The sequence below is a fragment of the Neovison vison genome, chromosome 14, assembly GCF_020171115.1.
Source record: "Neovison vison isolate M4711 chromosome 14, ASM_NN_V1, whole genome shotgun sequence".
NCBI classification, from domain to species: domain Eukaryota; kingdom Metazoa; phylum Chordata; class Mammalia; order Carnivora; family Mustelidae; genus Neogale; species Neogale vison.
In genome coordinates, this window is record NC_058104.1 from 24,782,597 (window position 1) to 24,801,842 (window position 19,246).

A 19,246-nucleotide genomic window follows, 5' to 3' on the forward strand; every position below is an offset into this window, starting at 1 on the left:
AGAGGGGAGAATCATTATAGCTTAAAAGGGATTTAAAAGCTCCATCAGCCAGATGCAGTGTATGGACTCGGCCCACCGATGTGAACCAGTCACCCATAAAAAAACACATTTAGGAGACAATGGCGGGAAGATGCCATATTAGAGGATATTATACAATCATTAACTTCGTGTAGGTGCGAGAATGGCAATTAAATGAAAATGTGGATATTTAAGGGTGAGTTCTTATCACTCAGAGATACATTTGGAAGAATTTATGGATGAAATGACCTAAGGATGTGATTTACAGCAGGATAATCCAGCGGGGGTGGAAGGCGGGGAGGGGGGCAAGTGGACGGGGCGGGGGAGGGGGCACGGGATGGCAGTGAATCAAGGTCATTTACAGGAAGCCGCCCCTAAAAAGAAAAGAGAAAAAGAAAAAGAAAAGAAACATAGAGGAAGTTGTATCTTTCCCAAAAGACATGCTTCACAGGATGGCAGAAAACACGTTGTCTGGAACTGAGCCATGCTGGCGGTTGACCGGTGCCCAGGGGAACGTGGCGGGACCTGCCCGTTGGACCACTGAACAGTGGTGACACCTGCTGATTATTATACTATTATTGTCTTCTTTCCTTTGTGTGTCTCAGGGGATGGGTGGGATGAGGGTTTGGACTCTATGGGGTGGTTCAAACCCCGCCTCTAACATTTCTTGAACCTTGGCCACTCACGCCTGCACTGTGTGCCTCAGTTTCCCCATCTGTCAAACAGAGGATGATAACGTCGGTCTGATGGGGGGGGGGGTTGTTGTGAACCACACGACCTGACACTCAGAACAGAGCCCAGCACGTCACCAGTCAAAAAGAAATGTTAGCTCTGATTACTGCCGTTAGGAACTAGGGCCTGTGGCATTCTTTACTTCTCATTTGTCTGAGCAGATCTGGATTCCAAACCCACCAACCGCAGGGTGGGGGAGGACACAGGACACCTGCTGACCGGCAGGACCTGTGGGGTTCCTTGGGGACACCAGGCTTGTCGATGCATGGCACGTACAGCAATCACGTGAGGTCTATCTTCAGAGAAAGTGCCCACAGACCTCAGTGTGGCTTTCTCTAGATCAATGATAACTTGGCACAATTTAATTTCCTCCCTTTTCCTCAAGACAGAGGGAGAGAGAACCACTACCTACGGGGTGGGTGTTAAAGCAGCCACAAGGCCCATCAAGGGGCATGGAATGACCAGCCCTGAGAAGAGAGGGAACAGTGACAGAGGATTCAGAATGGCTCTGGGGTGTCTGGATCAGACACTGGGGAGCTGGTGGAGACATTTATCCTAACGGGGGACATGAAAGGAGGAAAGGGACATGGGAATCTATAGCTCCTCCCATTACAAAACTGTCCCAAGGCTCTGATGGGACTGGGCAAACCTTCGGGATGGCTCTGAGCTGGGTTCAAATCCTGCCTCTTGCCTCGGGCCTTCTGTGCCACGGGGCCTTGAGTAAATCCTACATCTTCCTGGGTCTCCTGATCTGTAAAATGCCCCATCTGGGAGGGTCTGTGGGCCTCAGGCCTGGTGCGCTGTGGGAGGTCCGCCCATGTGGACTTCACCGTGAACAAGAGTTCCCCTCTCTGGGTCAGGTCTCGGGGAAATCCCACCCTAGGGAGGACCTATAACCGGGGGAGGGGAAGCAGTCTCTGGAAACACCCCGAGTAGGGCTGCAACGGGGCCCTATGGGTGAGGGGGTTTCCAGGGTGGAGGGGAAGGGAGATTCAGGTGGCTTAAGGGAGTGAAACTCTTCCTCCTGCTCCAGGGTCACAGTCACCACAGCCTCCACCGGTGGATGGAGAAGCCTCCATCCTCTGGCTTCTTTGTTCCCACCTCCAGACTTGGCCGTGGTAGGTCCCCTGCCTGGAGTGCTCTCCTCATCAGCCTCAGGCTTCAGCTCTATGTCCTGGGGTGGGAGGGGCACACCCCGACCCTTCTCTGACATAGCCCCCAGCCCACGCTCCCCCTTATTCCCCATCACTCCTTACGACAGGGATGCTTCTCTGAAATGTATCATACAATTACTTCGTTCACTTCCATGTTCCCTGCCTCCTCCTCGGAATGTCAGCTCTTCCTGTTGGCGACCCGTCTCCAGGACTTGGCATGGGCCTCCTGAAAGGCTGGAGGGACATTCGAGGGTGGGGTCGGGCCGAGCAGGGCAGAGGCTTCCTGAGAAGGAGTCCCAGGTCCCCTAGGAAGCCTGGGGACAGCCATGGGTCGGCTCTCAGCCCAGAAGGCAGGCAAGACTCCCCCCCTCTCCAGGGTCACCCAGCAGCTCTCCGGGAAGGGCGGGGCTCAAAAGTCTCCTCCCTCTTGGGGAGGGAGATGGGAGATGGGTGTTGGCTCCTGGAATGTGTCTTCCCTGGGGGACAGGGTCAGCACCCGTTGTGTCCCCCAGGCCCATGCTCTGGTCCCGAGACTGCTGTCTGGCTGGTGACTGGTGGGCGGCTGGGCACAGCAGCCTTGTCAGCCCTTGTTCCAGGCCTCACCCTGAGTCCTCCCACTCCTCTTTGCCCCGGGCTAAAACCCTTCCAAATTCCTTGTCTCTTCATCCCTGCCTCAGTCCAAGGGACTCAGGGGCTGTGGGAGCCTCCTCCCTGTTGGCCCAGTCCCTCAGATCTGTTTTCCATGAGGACAGACCAACATAGTCAGCTTTTAACATTTGACTGGGGTCCCATCTCCCCAGGGATGCCAAATCCTTTCATGGCCTTGAATTTCTCTGAGGATACAAGTCCGCTGCCCTCTTACCTCTGCCCACAGACTCTCACCCCGATCTCTGTGTGCCTGTGGCGTTTCTCCCATATTCCCCTCTGCATCTTCCATGACCACTGGGCCTTTGCACCTGTGCTTCCTTTGGCCTGGTTGGTTGTTCTTCCTCAGCTTTCAGATTAGGCTTTAATGTCACTTCTTCCAGATATCTTCTCAGAGCCCTGTTACACACTCTCGTGGCACAGTATTTGCCTTCAGGGACTGTATGGGGTAGTTATATAACTATTCGTTTAACATCTGCCTCTTCTCAGACCTCGAGTGCCCCGGGCGTGGGCAGCCTCTCTTCCCTGCTTCTCCCAGGACTGCACCTCATATCTCAAAGTTTGGAGGTCGGGAAGAACCCACTGTCTCTGGGCTGCACAGCTGGCACAGATCTGATCCCATCCCTCTGGGGCCTGCAGAGTAGGAGCTCAGGGCGGACTCCTGGGCAGAGTCTTAGACAGAGGCAGTGGGGGGTGGGGTTCTGAAAGGCCAGGGAGGGACCGGAGGCTGTGGGAGCTGCCTGCGTGCAAAGACTTGCAGATGGGAAAGGACAGGAGCGGCTGTGGCTATGTGTACTGCAATGCAGGAGGGAAGAAAGGGACAGAGGGAACAAGGACAGGTGGAAAGGCAGAAGCCCCAGGAGACTCTGAGCAGAAACTCAGAGCCTAGAGCTGCCTTTCTGCCTCAGCCACTCACTACCCTCTGGCCTCCCAGCCCGGCAGTTCAGGACCCACTGGAGACAGGCTTGCCAGCTCCCACATCTTCCCTCAGGAGCCACAGCAGCAGGGACAGGGCCTGGAAACGGCCCAAGGCAGGGTGGGGAAAACGGGTTTTCTTCAGCGCGTCAGGAATCAGGGAGCCCTGCGCAGCCAGCGCTCTGCTCAGAAATGATTCTCAGTTTCTTGCACATCCCCGTGGGCCAGAGTTCTTCCCAAGTGCTCAGGCGGCCCCTGGACCAAGCCCATGCTACCTACAGATGGGGAAACTGGGGCACAGAAAGGTGGGGGCGTCAGAGTTGGGACGAGTCACCATCAGGCCTGAACCCAGAGCCTGCGTGGCTTAGAGCCCAGAACAGCATTCCCCGAAGAGCCCGTTACACGGGGGCAATGTGGTTCTGGGCAAAGGCCCTCCCTGAGTCACGCGGGGCCTGTCCGGGCTCACAATGCTCACAAGACATCAGCTACCCAGCTAAGCTGCACCCTCAGCATACCTAGGAGGCAGGCACTGTGGTCCTCCTCTCAGCCCCTTCCTCTGACAAGGCAGGCACACTGCCTGGGGCCCTGGCACTGGCAGAGGCCCTGAGGATGTCCCCACAGACCCTGCTGGCTCCGGATCCCCCCGAACAGGAAGGAGCAGTTGCCAGGGCCCAGAAGGTTCTGGAGCTTGGAGGGTGGGCTGTGGTGTAGGAATGTTCCCTCTACCCCCCTCTCATCTCACACGTGGGGGCCGGTAGGCCAGTTCCAGGTTGATTCCTGGCACCACTTTCCCTTCTGGAAGCTTCTTCCTTCCTGGAGTGAGATCTGAGAAAGACAGAGTTCTGCCTGGACCCTTGGGCTTGGGTACCGTGTCCACAGTTCAGCCCCAGAACCAGCTCTGGCTCTGTTGGTCCTGGTCTCAGTCCCTGTGGGGTAACTTCTCAGTTTCTCCTGATGATAGGATATTATTGCTCATTTATTACTGTATTATAACATTACTCTGTATTAATGAAATATGACAATACTGTACATTAGTATTTTATTGTTCTGTTAACCTCGACAGGGGAGGTCTTACAGACCCTACCATCTGGGAGTTCTAAGATCTAGGACTTGACATTTCCCTGAAAGTTAGTGGTTTTTATTTTCCACCTGTTTATAAGAGCAGTTCATGAACCTGCATGTTTTTTGGGAACAGCACCCACCTTGCGGGGTTGTGGGGTCAATGGGAGGAGGTGACCCACCCTTGGGGCAGTCAGCACCAACTGCCTTGGGGCAGTTCTGTGACTCTAACTCAGCCACATCACGCTTTGACATGTTTCAAATCAATCTTTAAAATCCAGAAATCAGAGGCACCTGGGTGGCTCAGTGGGTTAATCCTCTGTCTTCAGCTCAGGTCATGATCTCAAGGTTCTGGAATAGAGCCCCATGTCGGGCTCTCTGCTCAGTGGGGAGCCTGCCTCCCCCCAACTCTCTCTGTCTGCCTCTCTGCCTACTTGTGATCTTTGTCAAATAAATAAATAAAATCTTTTTAAAAAATCAAGAAATCAAAAAAAATCAAGAAATCAAAAAGAATAAGGCACATCTGTGCGAGATGATAGGAAGCAAGTTTGGAGATCTATTTTCAAGTGAGAAAAGCAAAGAACGGCATGTATGGAACATTACCATCTGTACTCTTAAAAATGGGGATATCTCATTCATACAACTCAAGAGCAAAAAAAAAAAAAAGTGATTTAAAAATGGGCAGAGGATCTGAATAGACATCTTTCCAAAGAAGACGTACAGATGGCCAAGTACGTGAAAGTACGTGCCAAGTATGCACACAAGTACAAGGGACATGAAAAGGCACTCAATGTCATGGATCACCAAGGGCATGGAAATCAAAACCATGATGATGGATGACATCACACCTGCAGAATGGCTATGACAAAAGAGACAGGACACAGGCGCTGGCAAGGATGTGGAGAAAAAGGAGCCCCCTTGCACTGTTGGTGGGAATGTAAATTGGTTCAGACACTGTGGGAAACAGTATGGAGGTTTCTCAAAAAAGTTAAAATAGAACTACCATATGATCCAGCAATCCCATTTCTGGGTGTAGATCCAAAGGAAATGAAATCAGGGTCTTGGAAAGATATGAATTTACTGCAGCGTTGTTTCCAACAGCCAAGACATGGAAACAACTGAAGTATCTGCCAATGGATGAATGGATGAAGAAGATACAGTGTATACTTGTGCCCAGGAATGCTATTCAGCCATAAAGCAAAGAGAGAAATCGGCCATTTGCAACCACAGGGATGAAACTTTGAGGGCATTATGCTAAGTGAAATAAGTCAGACGGAGAAAAATAAATGCTGTATGATCTCACTTACACGTGGAATCTAAACACGCTGAATCATAGAAAAAAAGAACAGATTGGGGGAGTCGCCAGAAGCTGGGGGAGGGGGAGGCAGGGGGAGAGATGGGTGAAGGTGGTCCGCAGGTACAAATTTACAGTTATAAGATCAGGAAGTCCGGGGGATGTCATGCATGGCACAGTGACTACAGTTGATAATACTGTATCGTCTATTTGAAAGTTACTAAGAGATCTTAAAAGCTCTCATCACAAGAAAAGCAAATCCATAAATGTGTGTGGTGACTGATGTTAAGGAATCTTACGGCGGTGATCATTTTGCAACACATGCAAATATCAAATTGTTATGCTGTATACCTGAAATTAGTATGTTATATGTTGGGGCACCTGGCTGGCTCAGTCAGGAGAGGCCACAACTCTTGATCTCAGGGTTGTGGGTTCAAGCCCATGCTGGGTGTAGAGACAATGTAAAAATAAAATCTTAAAAGAAATGTTCTGTGTCAATTATGTCTCGAAAAAAAGAAAAAAAAAAGACCAAGGGGCAGATAGGCGGCTTAGTCAGTTGCACTTCTGACTCCTGGTTTGGCTTTGGGTCAGGATCTTGGGGTCATGGGTCTGAGCCCCACATCAGGGTCTGTCTCTGTGGGAAGTCTGCTCGAGATTCTCTCCCTTCCTCTGCTCCTCCCCTAGGCTCGTGCTCTCTCTCTCTCTCTCTCTCTCTCCCTTTCTCAAATAAGTAAGTGAATCCTTTTTTGGGGGGGAGGGTCAGAAAGAGAAAGGGAGAGAGGGAGAGCACAAGCAGGGGAGTGGCAGGCAGAGGGAGAGAAAGAAGCAGGCTTCCCACAGAGCAGGGAGCCCTGTGTGAGACTCAGTCCCAGGACCCTGGGATCATGACCTGAGTCAAAGGCAGATGTTTAACCAGCTAAGCCACCCAGGCATCCCAGTAAGTAAATCCTTAAAAAAAAAAAAAAAAAAGACAGAAAAATGGGGTGACCAGCTGGTCGGAATGGAGACATGATGCGAGTCAAATACACACTGGGTTTTGAAGACTTAGTTCCCAGGTTGAAGCCCTCAGACCTCATGCTCAGTGCCTCAGAATAAGCCTGTAATCGGAGACAAGGCCTTTAAAGAGATGGTTAAGGTAAACTGAGGCAGTTAAGATGGGCGTGAATCTGCCGGGTGTCCTTCTAAGGAGAGATTAGGAAACAGGGAGAGACCCACCCCTGTTTTCAACAGCACCTCGAGCTCAGACTTCCCATCTCCAGAGCCGTGAGAATGGACATTTCTGTTGTCTGAGCCCCTAGCCTGTGGGATTTTGCTACAGTGGCCTGAACAGACTACTTCAGTATGAAAAAACCATGTAAGGGATCCCATTAATAATTTTTAGATTGGTTCCATATCCTGAGTTTGGATATATGAAGCTACAGAAAATATGTTATTAAAATGAATTTCACTGGTTTCTTTCTACGTTTCTCCAATGTAGCTCCTTGAAAATCTCAAATTTCATGTGCGGCTCTCATTCGAGGCTTGTATCCGATTTCTTGTGGGCGTCACAGCCCAGCATGGCGTCTGGCACATAGGAGGTGTTCAACAAACACCTGTTGAATAAATCAGTTAAATAGTTGTGTTTGGGGAGTGACTGGAGAACAGAAGGGAGCCTAGCTTGTCCCTTTGATTTTACCATGAACAAGTATCTTCTTTAAAAAAAAAAAAGATCTAAAATAAAATATAAGGGCGCCTGGGTGGCTCAGTGGGTTAAAGCCTCTGCCTTCGGCTCAGGTCATGATCTCAGGGTCCTGGGATCGAGCCCCACATCGGGCTCTCTGCTCCGTGGAGAGCCTGCTTCCTCCTCTCTCTCTGCCTGCCTCTCTGCCTACTTGTCATCTCTGCCTGTCAAATAAATAAATAAAATATTTAAAAAAATGAAAATAAATAAAATTAAAAAAAATAAAATATAATAAAATATACTTCTTGTCTTTATATATTAAGACAAAACAACACTAACATTTATACACTTCAAAGATGCCTCTAGGGGTGCCTGGATGGCTCAGGTGGCAGGTGTCTGGCGTTGATTTCAGCTCAAGTCATGATCTCAGGGTTGTGAGATCGAGCCCCACATGAGGTTCCACACTCATTGTGAGTCTGCTTAAGGATTCTCTCTCTTTCTTTTCCTCTGCCCCTCCCCCTGAACTCGATCGCTCTCAAAATAAAATAAAATAAAATCTTAAAAAAATATATGCCTCTCGGGATGCCTGGGTGGCTCAGTTGGTTAAGCAGCTGCCTTCGGCTCAGGTCATGATCCCAGCGCCCTGGGATCGAGTCCCACATCGGGCTCCTTGCTTGGCAGGGAGCCTGCTTCTCCCTCTGCCTCTGCCTGCCATTCTGTCCGCCTGTGCTCACTCTCTCTCCCTCTCTCTCTGACAAATAAATAAATAAAATCTTAAAAAAAAAAAATATATATATATATATGCCTCTCACAGGTAAGGACATAATAGCCACCAGGTGCTCTCAGATGGATGGATTGCTGGAGATCTGTGACTCAGATGGCAGGGGAGATCCCTGCCCACATCCAGGCTCAGGCACGGAAGCAGGCCCCAGAGTTCACGCACAATCCCCTTCCCCAGGATGAACAAAACACAAGCGGGGCCCTGGTCCAGCCCTACGTACCTCTACTCATACTCCAACCCTCCTGCCTGCTTCTGGGGTTTGTCCACCTGTAAAATGGGCACATTGGGCTCACAGCATTTAAAAGAAAACTTATTATGGGAAACTTCAAACACATACAAAGCCACGGATGATAATAAAGGGAGCCTCCACACACTATCCTTCCCCTCCATATAAACATCAACTCACGGCCAATCATTTTAACATAAACCCCCCTCTCCACATGATTATTTTATTTATTTGTTTTTAAAGAGTTCATTTATTTATTTTGGAGACAGAGAGAGAGCATGAATGGGGGGTGCAGAGGGAGAAAGAATCTCAAGCAGATGCCCCACTCCATGAGGAACCCAAGGCAGGGCTCGACCTCATGACCCTCAGGAGAAATCAAGAGTCAGATGCTTAGCTGACTGAAGCACCCAAACGCCCCCACCTGATTATTTTAAAGCGTATCCCCAACGGCATATCACTTCAACTGTCGATAGTTCAATATGTTTCTCTAAAAGACACAGCCTTTTTTTCAAAATAGAACCACAGTACCATTATGGTATCATCACACCAAACAAATTGTAGCCTAAATAACTCCAGGATCCCTGTAGCGTTCACATTTCCCAGAATGTCCACATACGCAAAAATAAATAAAGACCAATTAGTATGCTGTTCAAGTTAATATGTTCAAATCAGGATCCAAACAAGCTCTACACATCGAACTGGGTTTCCATGCTTCTCAAATCTCTTTCTAATGAAGATTCCGGACTACTCCAGCAGTTCCTTCCCTCCTCCCACTCTTCCCTTCCTGCCCACACCCCTCCTATTGGTTATGTATCTGCTGCGTAACAAATGGCCCCAGAGCTTAGTGGTTTAAAATAACAAAGGCCATCCCACAGTTGTTGCGTGACTGGGTGTGGCTTCCTCCAGCTCAGGGTCACATGTGCTGCCTCCCTGAGTGTCTGTCGGGGCTGTGGTCTCATCCATAGGCTTGGCTGGGGAAGAGTCTGCTTGGGAATTCACTCAGTAGATGTTGGCGGCCCTCAGTTCCGTGCGGTGTGGGTCCCTCCAATACTGCAGCTCACAACATGGCAACTTGTTTCATCAGAACGAGCAAAGGGGAGAGAAGGAGCCAGGGAGCCGTGCTCAGGCATGTGTGCCCCAGATTCAGCTGGAGGAACTGCTGAAACGCAGTCTGATGGGCTCCAGCCCTGGAGCTCCTGATTCAGTAGGTCTGGGGTGGGTCCTGAGAATGCACATTTCTAACATGTTCCCAAGTGACGCTGAAGACCACACTCTGAGAACTACTGAATTATAGGGGCCTCTTCCCCTTCATCTTTAATTTCCTCATGACATTTTACCTGTTGATGGGACATTTAACATTTCCCAGGCGAGGACCCTGATTTCAAACCTGGCTGTGAATAAGAATTATTTGGAAAGCTTAAAAAAATACACTTAAAGGACCCATTCCAGACCTACTGAATCAGAAAATAGGGTAGGGGGTTCTAGAGGGTTTTTTTAATGATTTTATTTATTTGAGAGACAGAGGGATGCATGTGAGAGACCAAGAGAGAGAGAAAGAGAAAGCACGAGTTGGGGGGCAGGAGCAGAGGGAGAGGGAGAAGCAGGCTCTCCACTGAGCAGGGAGTCCGACTCGGGGTTCAATCCCAGGACCCTGGGATCATGACCTGAGCTGAAGGCAGACACTTAACCAACTGAGCCACCCAAGCTTCCCGGGAGGTATGTTTTTAAAGTTCTGTGTGAGATCCCTCTGGTGAAGCTAGGGTTGAGACCCACTGAGCTAGGAGAACAAGGCAATGACCCTAGAAAAATCCCTTTAAATACCCACAGCCGTATCACCCCCTGCTGGGGGTGTCATTCACATGACAGGATCTGCACTTGTATCTTCTTCTTTCAACTTCCCAAAGGCCCCACGAAGTAGGGTCTAGGACTCAATAGCCCCATCCCACAGATAAGAAGACTGAGGCTAACACAGAAGGGACTTGCCCAAGGTCATCCCATCTGGGGATTTTTAAACAGACCCACAAATTCCTTGACATCCCTTCCTTCAAAAAGTAGAGTCTTCCTGGGAGCATGGGCTTTGGCCTCAGTGACGCGTCTCCAGCGAACAGAATACGGTGGGAATGAGGGAGGGTGACCTGTGTGACGAGCTCATATGAGGTGTCCTTCTTGGTCCCCATCTGGAATCACTTAGCCATGTTGTAAGGACGCTCAAGAACAGAGGCCTCCTGCCCAAAGCCAGATGACTGAGCCACGTGGAAACGGGTCGTCCAGCCTGTCAGCCCTTCCTGGGACCACAGTCCCAGTCGGCCTCTTGTCTGCGACCTCATGAGAGCCTCTGAGCCAGAAGCAACCAGCGGAGCTGCTCCTGAACTCCGGGCCCACAGAGGCTGTGAGGAAAAATGTTATCTGCTGAAGGTTGGGGTAGTTTGTGATGCAGCAATAAACTTAAACATGCCGTAAGACAAAAATGGGTCTGCATGACCCCAGCGGCTCCAGGCTTACCCCTGCCCCTCAGGGAGGGCCTTCCAAGGGGCAGGTGTGGGGGATGGGAGCTCTGTGCATTTTCAGGCATGGGTGTGCATGAGTCCTCACCCCAGCCGGGGGAAGACATGGGAGTCCTCTGGTCCCAGTCCGTGTCCCAGCCTGGCTGTAGACTGACCCTCACCCTGAACCCTAGGAGGTCTGCTCCTAGCCGGACCCTGCGGTTCCTGGGGCGCAGAACTGTAAGTGGCGTGGACACGAGGACATGATTGTTGGTCACCACTGAAGCTTGCGGGCACATAGTAGGTGTTCAGTAAACAGCTACCCCATGACTCATCACCTTCAGCCAGCTTCTACGGGGGGACATGTTGGCTGATTAGAAGCCCTTTTTGCAGACAGCACACTGTCTCCTGTCTCCTGTAGGAGACACACCACCTTGACACCCTCAGCAGTGCTGTGACACAAACTTCTAGAGGCAGAAATGTAATAATAGTAACTCTAGTGAGCAAGTTGGTTGTGGGCTACTCAGGCCTCCCATGTGGATTATCTGCACACCTTTCAGCAAGCAAGAGCTAGTACTCCCACCTTACAAATAACGAACCCATGGCTCTGTAAAGGTGACTGGGAGGTGACAACGCTGGGCTCAAGGCAGCTCAAAGCTCTTCGTCCACTGTGGCAGACCACAGGCTTGGAGCGCATGCTGGAGTGTGCTGGGAAGACCCCAGCTGTCAGATCTAGAGAAGAGGGCTGCGTGCGCTTGGGCTCAGCTGTAGATAAAAGCCCCTAAGAGCTTGCTTGCGAATAATTCCCGCCTGACCCCAAAGCAACCCCGCCTGGGCCCAGGTGAGCAGCTGTGAATAATATATGACGCTGGGGTGGGGAACATTAGGGCCAGTGACTCATCTCTGTGGCCTCCAACTGCCCTTGAGGGAGAGGATGGATAGACGTTGCTACCAGCCTCTTGCCAGCTTCAGGATCAAAGGCAGGGGCCACAGGGGAATTGGGGGAGTGAGAGGGTCAAATGCACTGCCTGCCCCTCCTCCATTTCAACCTTTAGAAACTTCCTCCTGGAGAGAGAGCCATTCCCCTTCCCCAGGGACTGGATTCTGGAGGCTGGAGGCAAGGTAAAGAGATGGCTTTGATGTGTGATGGTGATAGGAGCATTCAAGTCCTCTGCCCCATGCTAGCTGTGTGTCCTTGGAGGATTTACTCGCTCCTACTGAGACTCAGTTTCCACATCTGTAAAGGGTGGGGAAGACATCTATTTCATGGAGTTGCCAGGGGCTTCAATGAGTTAACAACACAAATAAAGTCCTTGCCAACTTACCTGGCACAAAGCAGGTGCTCAATAAATGCTAGTCAGTGTTCTTATGCTACATACTAAGCAATGTGGGGAACATTCTGTATACTTTAACTCATGCAATCTCCAAACCAGCCAAGGGCACTAACCACTAGGACTCCTATTTTACAGATGAGGAAACTGAGGCTCACAGGTATGACAGGTAAAATCTCATGGGCAATCCATGAGAGAAGCAGAATTTGAACTCAAAACCCAGTGAGCAATTTCTAGTATATTTAAGAGTCCCAGTTGAGCATCCTGGCCCACCACCCCCCAAATATACCTGTCACACTACAAAAGCTCCTAAGGTTATAAAACCAATCCCTATCTCACACCATATATACAAAAATTGACTCTGGATTGAAGACTTAAAGGCCAAAAACAAAAACCACTTAAAGATCTTTTGTAGAAATTACAAGTAAATATCCTTTAGAACTTAATGTTGGGAAAAATGATAGATTATGAACGCCTATGTCTAGAATGACGCTTCAGAACCTTAGGAGAAAGTACAGGTGAATCTGTTTTAGATCTTAGGTTGAGAAAGACATTCAGCATCATGAGTGATCACAGAAATGCAGATCAAGGTCTCAACTGGAAACAGTTTTATACTCAACTGGCAAACATTTTTGAAACTAATAATACCAAGTGCCAGAGAGAACATGGATCCTGTGCCTTGCTGGTGGGAGTGTAAACAGTACGATGACTTTAACAAGCTATCCGCTATTGTTTCCTAAAGTTGAACGTTCACGTATTCTCAGTCCTGGTGATTCCGTTTCTAGGTAAACATCCCAGAGGAACTCCCGCGTGCATGTAGCCAGAGCCATTCAAAAGAACATCCAAACAGCACTTTCAAGTAGCAGGCGCCTGAACACCACCCAAAAGGCCGTCCACAGGAGAGCAGCAGTACACTGATCTGGGGGAATACGACGGGACAGTTAAAACAAGTGAACTGGTATGGGTCGATGTTAGTTATGTACTATTACATGAAGAAATTAAGCCCCAGAAGGTTCATACAATGTGATACTTTTTTTTTTTTTTTTTTGGTTGTCTGGATGCCCTTGTCATGGATGGACTCGTGTCCCTCCCCTCCAAATATACTAAAGTCCTAATTCTTGGAACCTATAAATCTGATGTTATTTGGAAGTACAGTCTTTGCAGATGTAATTAAGTTTAGATGAAGTTTTATTAGGTTAGAATGGAACTAACCCATAAACGGTTGACTAGTTTTTTTGACAAGGTTGACAAGAATACCCAGTGGTGAAAAAAAGTCTCTTTAATAAATGGTATTGGGGGCCGGCTGGGCATGTCAGATGGTTGAGCATCTGACTTGATTTCAGCTCAGGTCATGATCTCAGTGTCCTAGGATCAAGCCCCATATCACGAGCCCTCCATTGGTGGGCTCCGGGTTCAGCTGGGAGCCTGCTTCTCTCCCCATGCCCCTCCTCACTTGTGCTATCTCTCTCTCTCTTTCTCTCTCTAAAATCAAGCAATCAATTGATCTTAAATAAATAAATAAACGGTATTCGGAAAACTGGATATCTGCATGCCAAAGAATGACAACAGACCCCTGTCTTATACCACTCAAAAAAAAAAAAAAACCTCAAAGTGGATAAAAAATTTAAATACAAGATCTAAAACCACAGAACTTGTAGAAGAAAATATAGCAGAAAATCTCCTTGACATGAGTCTTGGCAATGATTTCTTGTATGAGATACCGAAAGCGCAGGCAACATAAGCTAAAATAAACAAGGGCCACATCAAACCCAAGAGCTTACACAGAGCAAAGAAAACAATCAGTAAAATGAAAAGAGAATCTATAGTAGGGAATCCTAAATATTTAAAGGACTCATACAATCCAAGAGCAAAAAATACCCAAACAAATCCAATTAAGAAAAGGGCTAAGGATCTGAACAGACATTTTTCCAAAGAAGATACACAAGTGGCCAACAGGGAGATGAAAAGGTGCCCAACATCACTCATCACCAGGGAAATGGAAATCAAAACCACAATGTGATACCACCTCCCATCTGTCAGGATAGCTGTCATCAAAGACAAGACATAACAAGGGTCAGTAAGGATGTAGAGAAAAGACCCTTTGGGTGCACCATTGGTAGGAATGTAGATTGGTGCAGCCAGTATGGAAAACAGTGTGAAGGTTCCTTAAAATATAAGAAAAAGAACTACCATAGGATCCCGCAATCCCACTCCTGGGTATAGATCTGAAGAAAATGAAATGACTATCTTGGAGTTATATCTGCATCTCTGTGTCATTGCAGGATTATTTATAATAGCCGAGACATGGAGACAACCTAAAGGTCCTTCAGGGGATGCATGGATAAAGACAATGTGGTACACACACACACACACACACACACACACACACACATACATGCTGGAATATTATTCAGCCGTACAAAAGAAGGAAATCCAGCCGTCTGCAACATGGATGAAGTCAGAGGGCATTATGCTAAGTGGAAGAGACCAGACAGAAAAAGACAAACACTGCGCGGTATCACTGATACGAGGAATTAAGATGAAAGAGCGAGTTGCATGGAAACAGAGAACAGAACGGTGGTTGGCAGAAGCTGGGGGGAGGGGCAAATGGGGAGACGTAGGTCAAAGGGTACCATCTTTCAATTAGAAGGTCAAGAAATCCTGAGGATCTCATGCATACCATGATGACGACAGTTTCTAAGTCAGTACTGTATAGGTGCAAATCGCGGAGGGGAGACCTTAGACATTCTTATCACACACAAGGACACACACACAGGGAAGCACGTGAGGGGATGGATTCATTATCTTGATCTGGATAATCATTGCACAATGCATATCACATCATTACACTGTACACTATAAATATATATAGTTATATTTGTCAACTATTCCTCAATAATGCTGGGGGGGGGCAGGGCGTGAGGAGAACTCACGTGACAGCAGTGGCAGAGACCGGAGTGATGCATCCACAAGCCAAGGCCTGCCAAGGATGGCAGCCAGCCACCAGCAGCCAGGAGAGGCAGGGAACAGATCCTTCCCCGGAGTCTTTGGAGGGAACACGGCTCTGCTGACCCCTTGAAAGCGGACCTCTGGCCTCCAGGGCTGGAAAAGAAGACACTTCTCTTCAGTCAGAGCTGTCCAGTTGGTGGCCATTTGTCCCAGCAGCCACAGCAAATGAAGATCCCCTTCTGATGAAGTTAGTGGGGAGAAACTAAAATTAAAAACACAGGGGTAACTTGTTTGCGCTTTGCTTCCCCTGCTTCACAGACACTGCGTTTCTCGCGAACGGAAGGAGGTCTGAGGCAATCGCGTGGCCAAGCAAGCCTACGGGCGCCATTTTCCCAACAGCATCTGCTCGCGCGGAGTCTCTGTGTCCCATGGTGGTCTTTCTCGCAGTCTTTCAAACTTTTTCATTATTTTTAAAAAATTTCTCATTATTTTTCATTATTATTTTATTTGAATAACCTCCTGATAACCTCCTGATCCGACCTGGAGGGATGAAGAGTTGCACGAGGACGAGCAAAGGAAGTGGTTCCCGGAGATGGAAACTACTTCCGGGGGAGGTGCCGTGCGGACTGTTGAAAGGACAACAAACGACTGAGAATAGGACATAAATGTAGGCGATGAAGCAGCGGCGGGGTTTGGAGGATTGACCCCCGTTTGGAAGGAAGCTCTACGCTGAGGGAAATAGGATCAAGGAGCATCACAGGCAACAGAGAAGTTGTTCATGAAAAGAAAAATCCGTCCATGTGGCAGACGTCCTTGCTGTTTTAAGAGCCTGCCTTGGGCAGCCACCGCCCAGATGAGTCAGCCGCAGTCAACATCGAGGCAAGACCCTCCACCAGCAAAAGGATTACAATTCACTGAAGGCTCAGATGATGGCTAGCGTTTTTTTAAGCAATATTTCCTTTTAATGAAGGCATGTGCATTGTTTTATAGACACAATGTTACTGCACACTTCATAGACTTCAGTATCGTGGGGACATAACTCTGACATGCACTGGGAAACAAAAAAAAAATTTATCCAACTCGCTTTATTGCGTTATTTGCTTTACTGCACTGGTGTGGAACAAAACGGATCCTATCTCCAAGATGTGCCTGAATACTTTTAGGAGGTTTGTATGAGAAAACTGCCCCCACAGGAAAGCGGGCCGTGATGAAGACAGGATTCGAGGCAGGGGTGGGATGGGGGTAACTCAGGATTAGATGTTGGCCATAGTGAGGGTCGTAGCATTTGATTGATGGGCTACGGGGTATCTATTACATGATTATATAGTTCTTTTAATTATGGACTTTTTTTTTTTTTAAAGAGCAGATCATGCATAGACCAAAGAGAATACACTGTGATTTGTATTACAGTGTCCCCGTAATTCTATGTACCTGACTTGTACCTGTTGAGCTCATGCTGTCTCCCCAGCTGCCAGCACAGGGCTCCGCACATAGTAGGTGCCCAACAATGACTGGGTGGATGGATGATTTAGTGAATGAGTGATTAACGGGCTCCAGCAGTCAAGTGTATGGGGGGCAGGGTGAATGCTACAGATGGAAACATCAGGCAGCCCAGGGAGGGGTACAGGGGTGAGCTGATCCCAGGGTGATCCTTGGTCTGGTCCTCACCATAGTGACACCACAGACCCCAGGAACGAAGAATAGAGGTGACCCAGGCCCTACACAACCCATGACCACCCAAAGAGAGTTTCCTTGTGGAAACAGGAGCCGGGGGCTATCTCAGTCTCCCAGCCGGGGCTCTGCCGGGGCTGTGCAGTCTGGGGATGGTAGGGTGCCTGAGCTGTGAGCAGTACAGCTCCAAGAGGCGCCCCACCTCATCCAACTGTCTGCCACGGGCCCCAGTGCTTCCATGTCCCCATACCCCCTCTACTCCCATCATACGCTGCTTCGAGGTAACTCACTTTTTCTCCCCCTAAATAGATTGATTTTAAAAAGGAATGGCTATGTTACCACCATAAATGGAAAAGCGATACCTGTGCCACAAGTAGAAGGTGACTGTAAACATAAACAGGCAGAAAAACAACAGGTTGTGAAATTCTAGATCCAGAGTGTAGACAGAGCAAGATTCAGAGTCCAAGGCCCGCTCTCCCTTGGCTGGCAGGGGCTGAGCCAGCGCCTGGAGGGATGTCAACGCTGCAGAACAATAAATGAAGCTTTCTCCCCTTTAAGGAGAATCGCTGTGTGATTCAGAGCTAGGTGCCGCCTTCTCTGGCACCCACCCTAACCTCACCCTCCAGGACTCACCAGTGGGTCGACTCTCAGTCTCTGGGAGACTCCCCTCTGGCCAAGCAGTTTTCATTTTGTTTTGAGGCCTGGAATCCTTATTGAGATAAAGTGGTGGGGAGCAGAGGCTGGCCCAGGCTGAGAGCTGTGGCTAGGCAGGGAAACCCTCCCCAGCAAGCCCCTCCTTTGCTCCAGCCCCTCCAGCCCCCCAGGGGAAGCAGGCACAGGGCCAGGCTGGCATGGGGCAGGCCCAGCTGGGTCTCAGCAAGCCCCAGAGAGCCAGGGTGAACTCATCCCTCGCCCTTAATTATCTTCCTGGCTACTGAACTTGTGAGAGGCTCCATGCCATCAACAGGGAGGACCCCTGGGAGGTTCGGGCTGGGAGGTTCTAAGGGCCAGATGTCACCTCTGAGGGAGGTGGCAGGGGGCCCTGAGAGAGGAAATGGGCTTGTGGAGGGGAGCTCTGCTTCCTGCTTCTTCTCTGTAGGGAAGAAAGGTGGGGCCAGGCAGGCAGGGAGAGTCGAGGTTAACGGCAGGACTCTGCAGCCTACCATATGGGGATAAAACCAGGCTCAGAGCTCACCACTGTGGGTGACCTCTAGTGAGTACCATAGCTCCTCGGGGCTCCAAGTGTGGTTCACAAAGCACCAGCATCAGCGGGAGCTTGTGAGGAATGTAGAACCTCAGGCCCAGACCTACCGAGACAGAACCTGCATTTCAACAAGACCTCCAGGGGGCTTCTGTGCCTCAGTTTCCCCATGTATAAAATAGGATTAAAATGTGTTTGTGCCTATGTGGTGCTTGCTGTCTGCTATTATCATCACTTAGCATTCTTGTTGTTATTGAAACAACTCACCCTGGGCAAGATGGAGGCTGGTCACAGGTTCCCCACTCCCAGTCCCCCACACCTCAGCATCCCACAGGTGGGTTTCATGGGACAAGAAGCCTGGGGCTCAGAAAGGTGCAGTGACTTGCCCAAATTCTACATGGGGAAGCCCAAGTTTACTCCACACCTGTCTGACCCTGTTACTAATGTTAACAGTGAATAGGGAGGATTGCGTCCTCTACACCAGGCACTTGATGGGACTCCCAGCCACCCCCTGATGGTGACCTTACTGCCGCCCCCAACTTCAGATGATAATGAAGGACAGAGAGGATTGGCTGCTTTTCCAAAGCTACCAGGCAGGAAAGGCTGGATCTGAACCCCCTCTATGTCAGCTCTGGGGTTCTGAGCCTGGCCCTCCCACGTCCTCACCACTAATGAGGTCTTTGCCAACTTAACGCTGGGAACGCAGAGAGCTCTGGAACTGGCTCCGTGGGAAGAACCTACTTCCCCCTGCTCTGGGCTCCCAGGTGTAGCTGACCAGAGGGGAGCCTTTGAAGGCAGGGCTGGGCAGAGCCAGGAGCTGGCACTGTACTGAGATGCTTGATCTGGCCTCAAGGATAGCCGGCCTGGAGCTGGGCTTCCCTCTGCTTCTCTGTCTCCCACTCCTGCTTAACCTCCAGCTCACTGTCGGCACCTGGCCCCACCTTGGCTAGGGTGAAGCTGGGCCAGGCCCAGAGGTCTACAGTGTGATCACTCACTCACCATCCCTGGAGTCAGGATCTACTGTGTGTTAGATACTGTTTTGCAGATGTGGCAATGCACAGAACAGACCCAAGCCCGGCGGGAGAGACACATCAGAAGTTAGTCACACAGCCTCGCAGTGTATGGAG

At 49.5% G+C, this 19,246-nt stretch overlaps 1 protein-coding gene across 1 annotated transcript in view; it reads right to left on the reverse strand.

The window, feature by feature from the left end:
• The window catches only part of LITAF (lipopolysaccharide induced TNF factor), a 102,429-nt gene that overhangs the window by 82,174 nt on the left and 1,009 nt on the right, over positions 1-19,246 (reverse strand). Inside the window, exon 2 of the mRNA XM_044233784.1 lies at positions 15,232-15,509. Within this exon, the coding sequence (XP_044089719.1) occupies positions 15,232-15,451 (220 nt within the window). The 5' untranslated portion in view covers positions 15,452-15,509. The remainder of the gene's footprint in view (positions 1-15,231; positions 15,510-19,246) is intronic.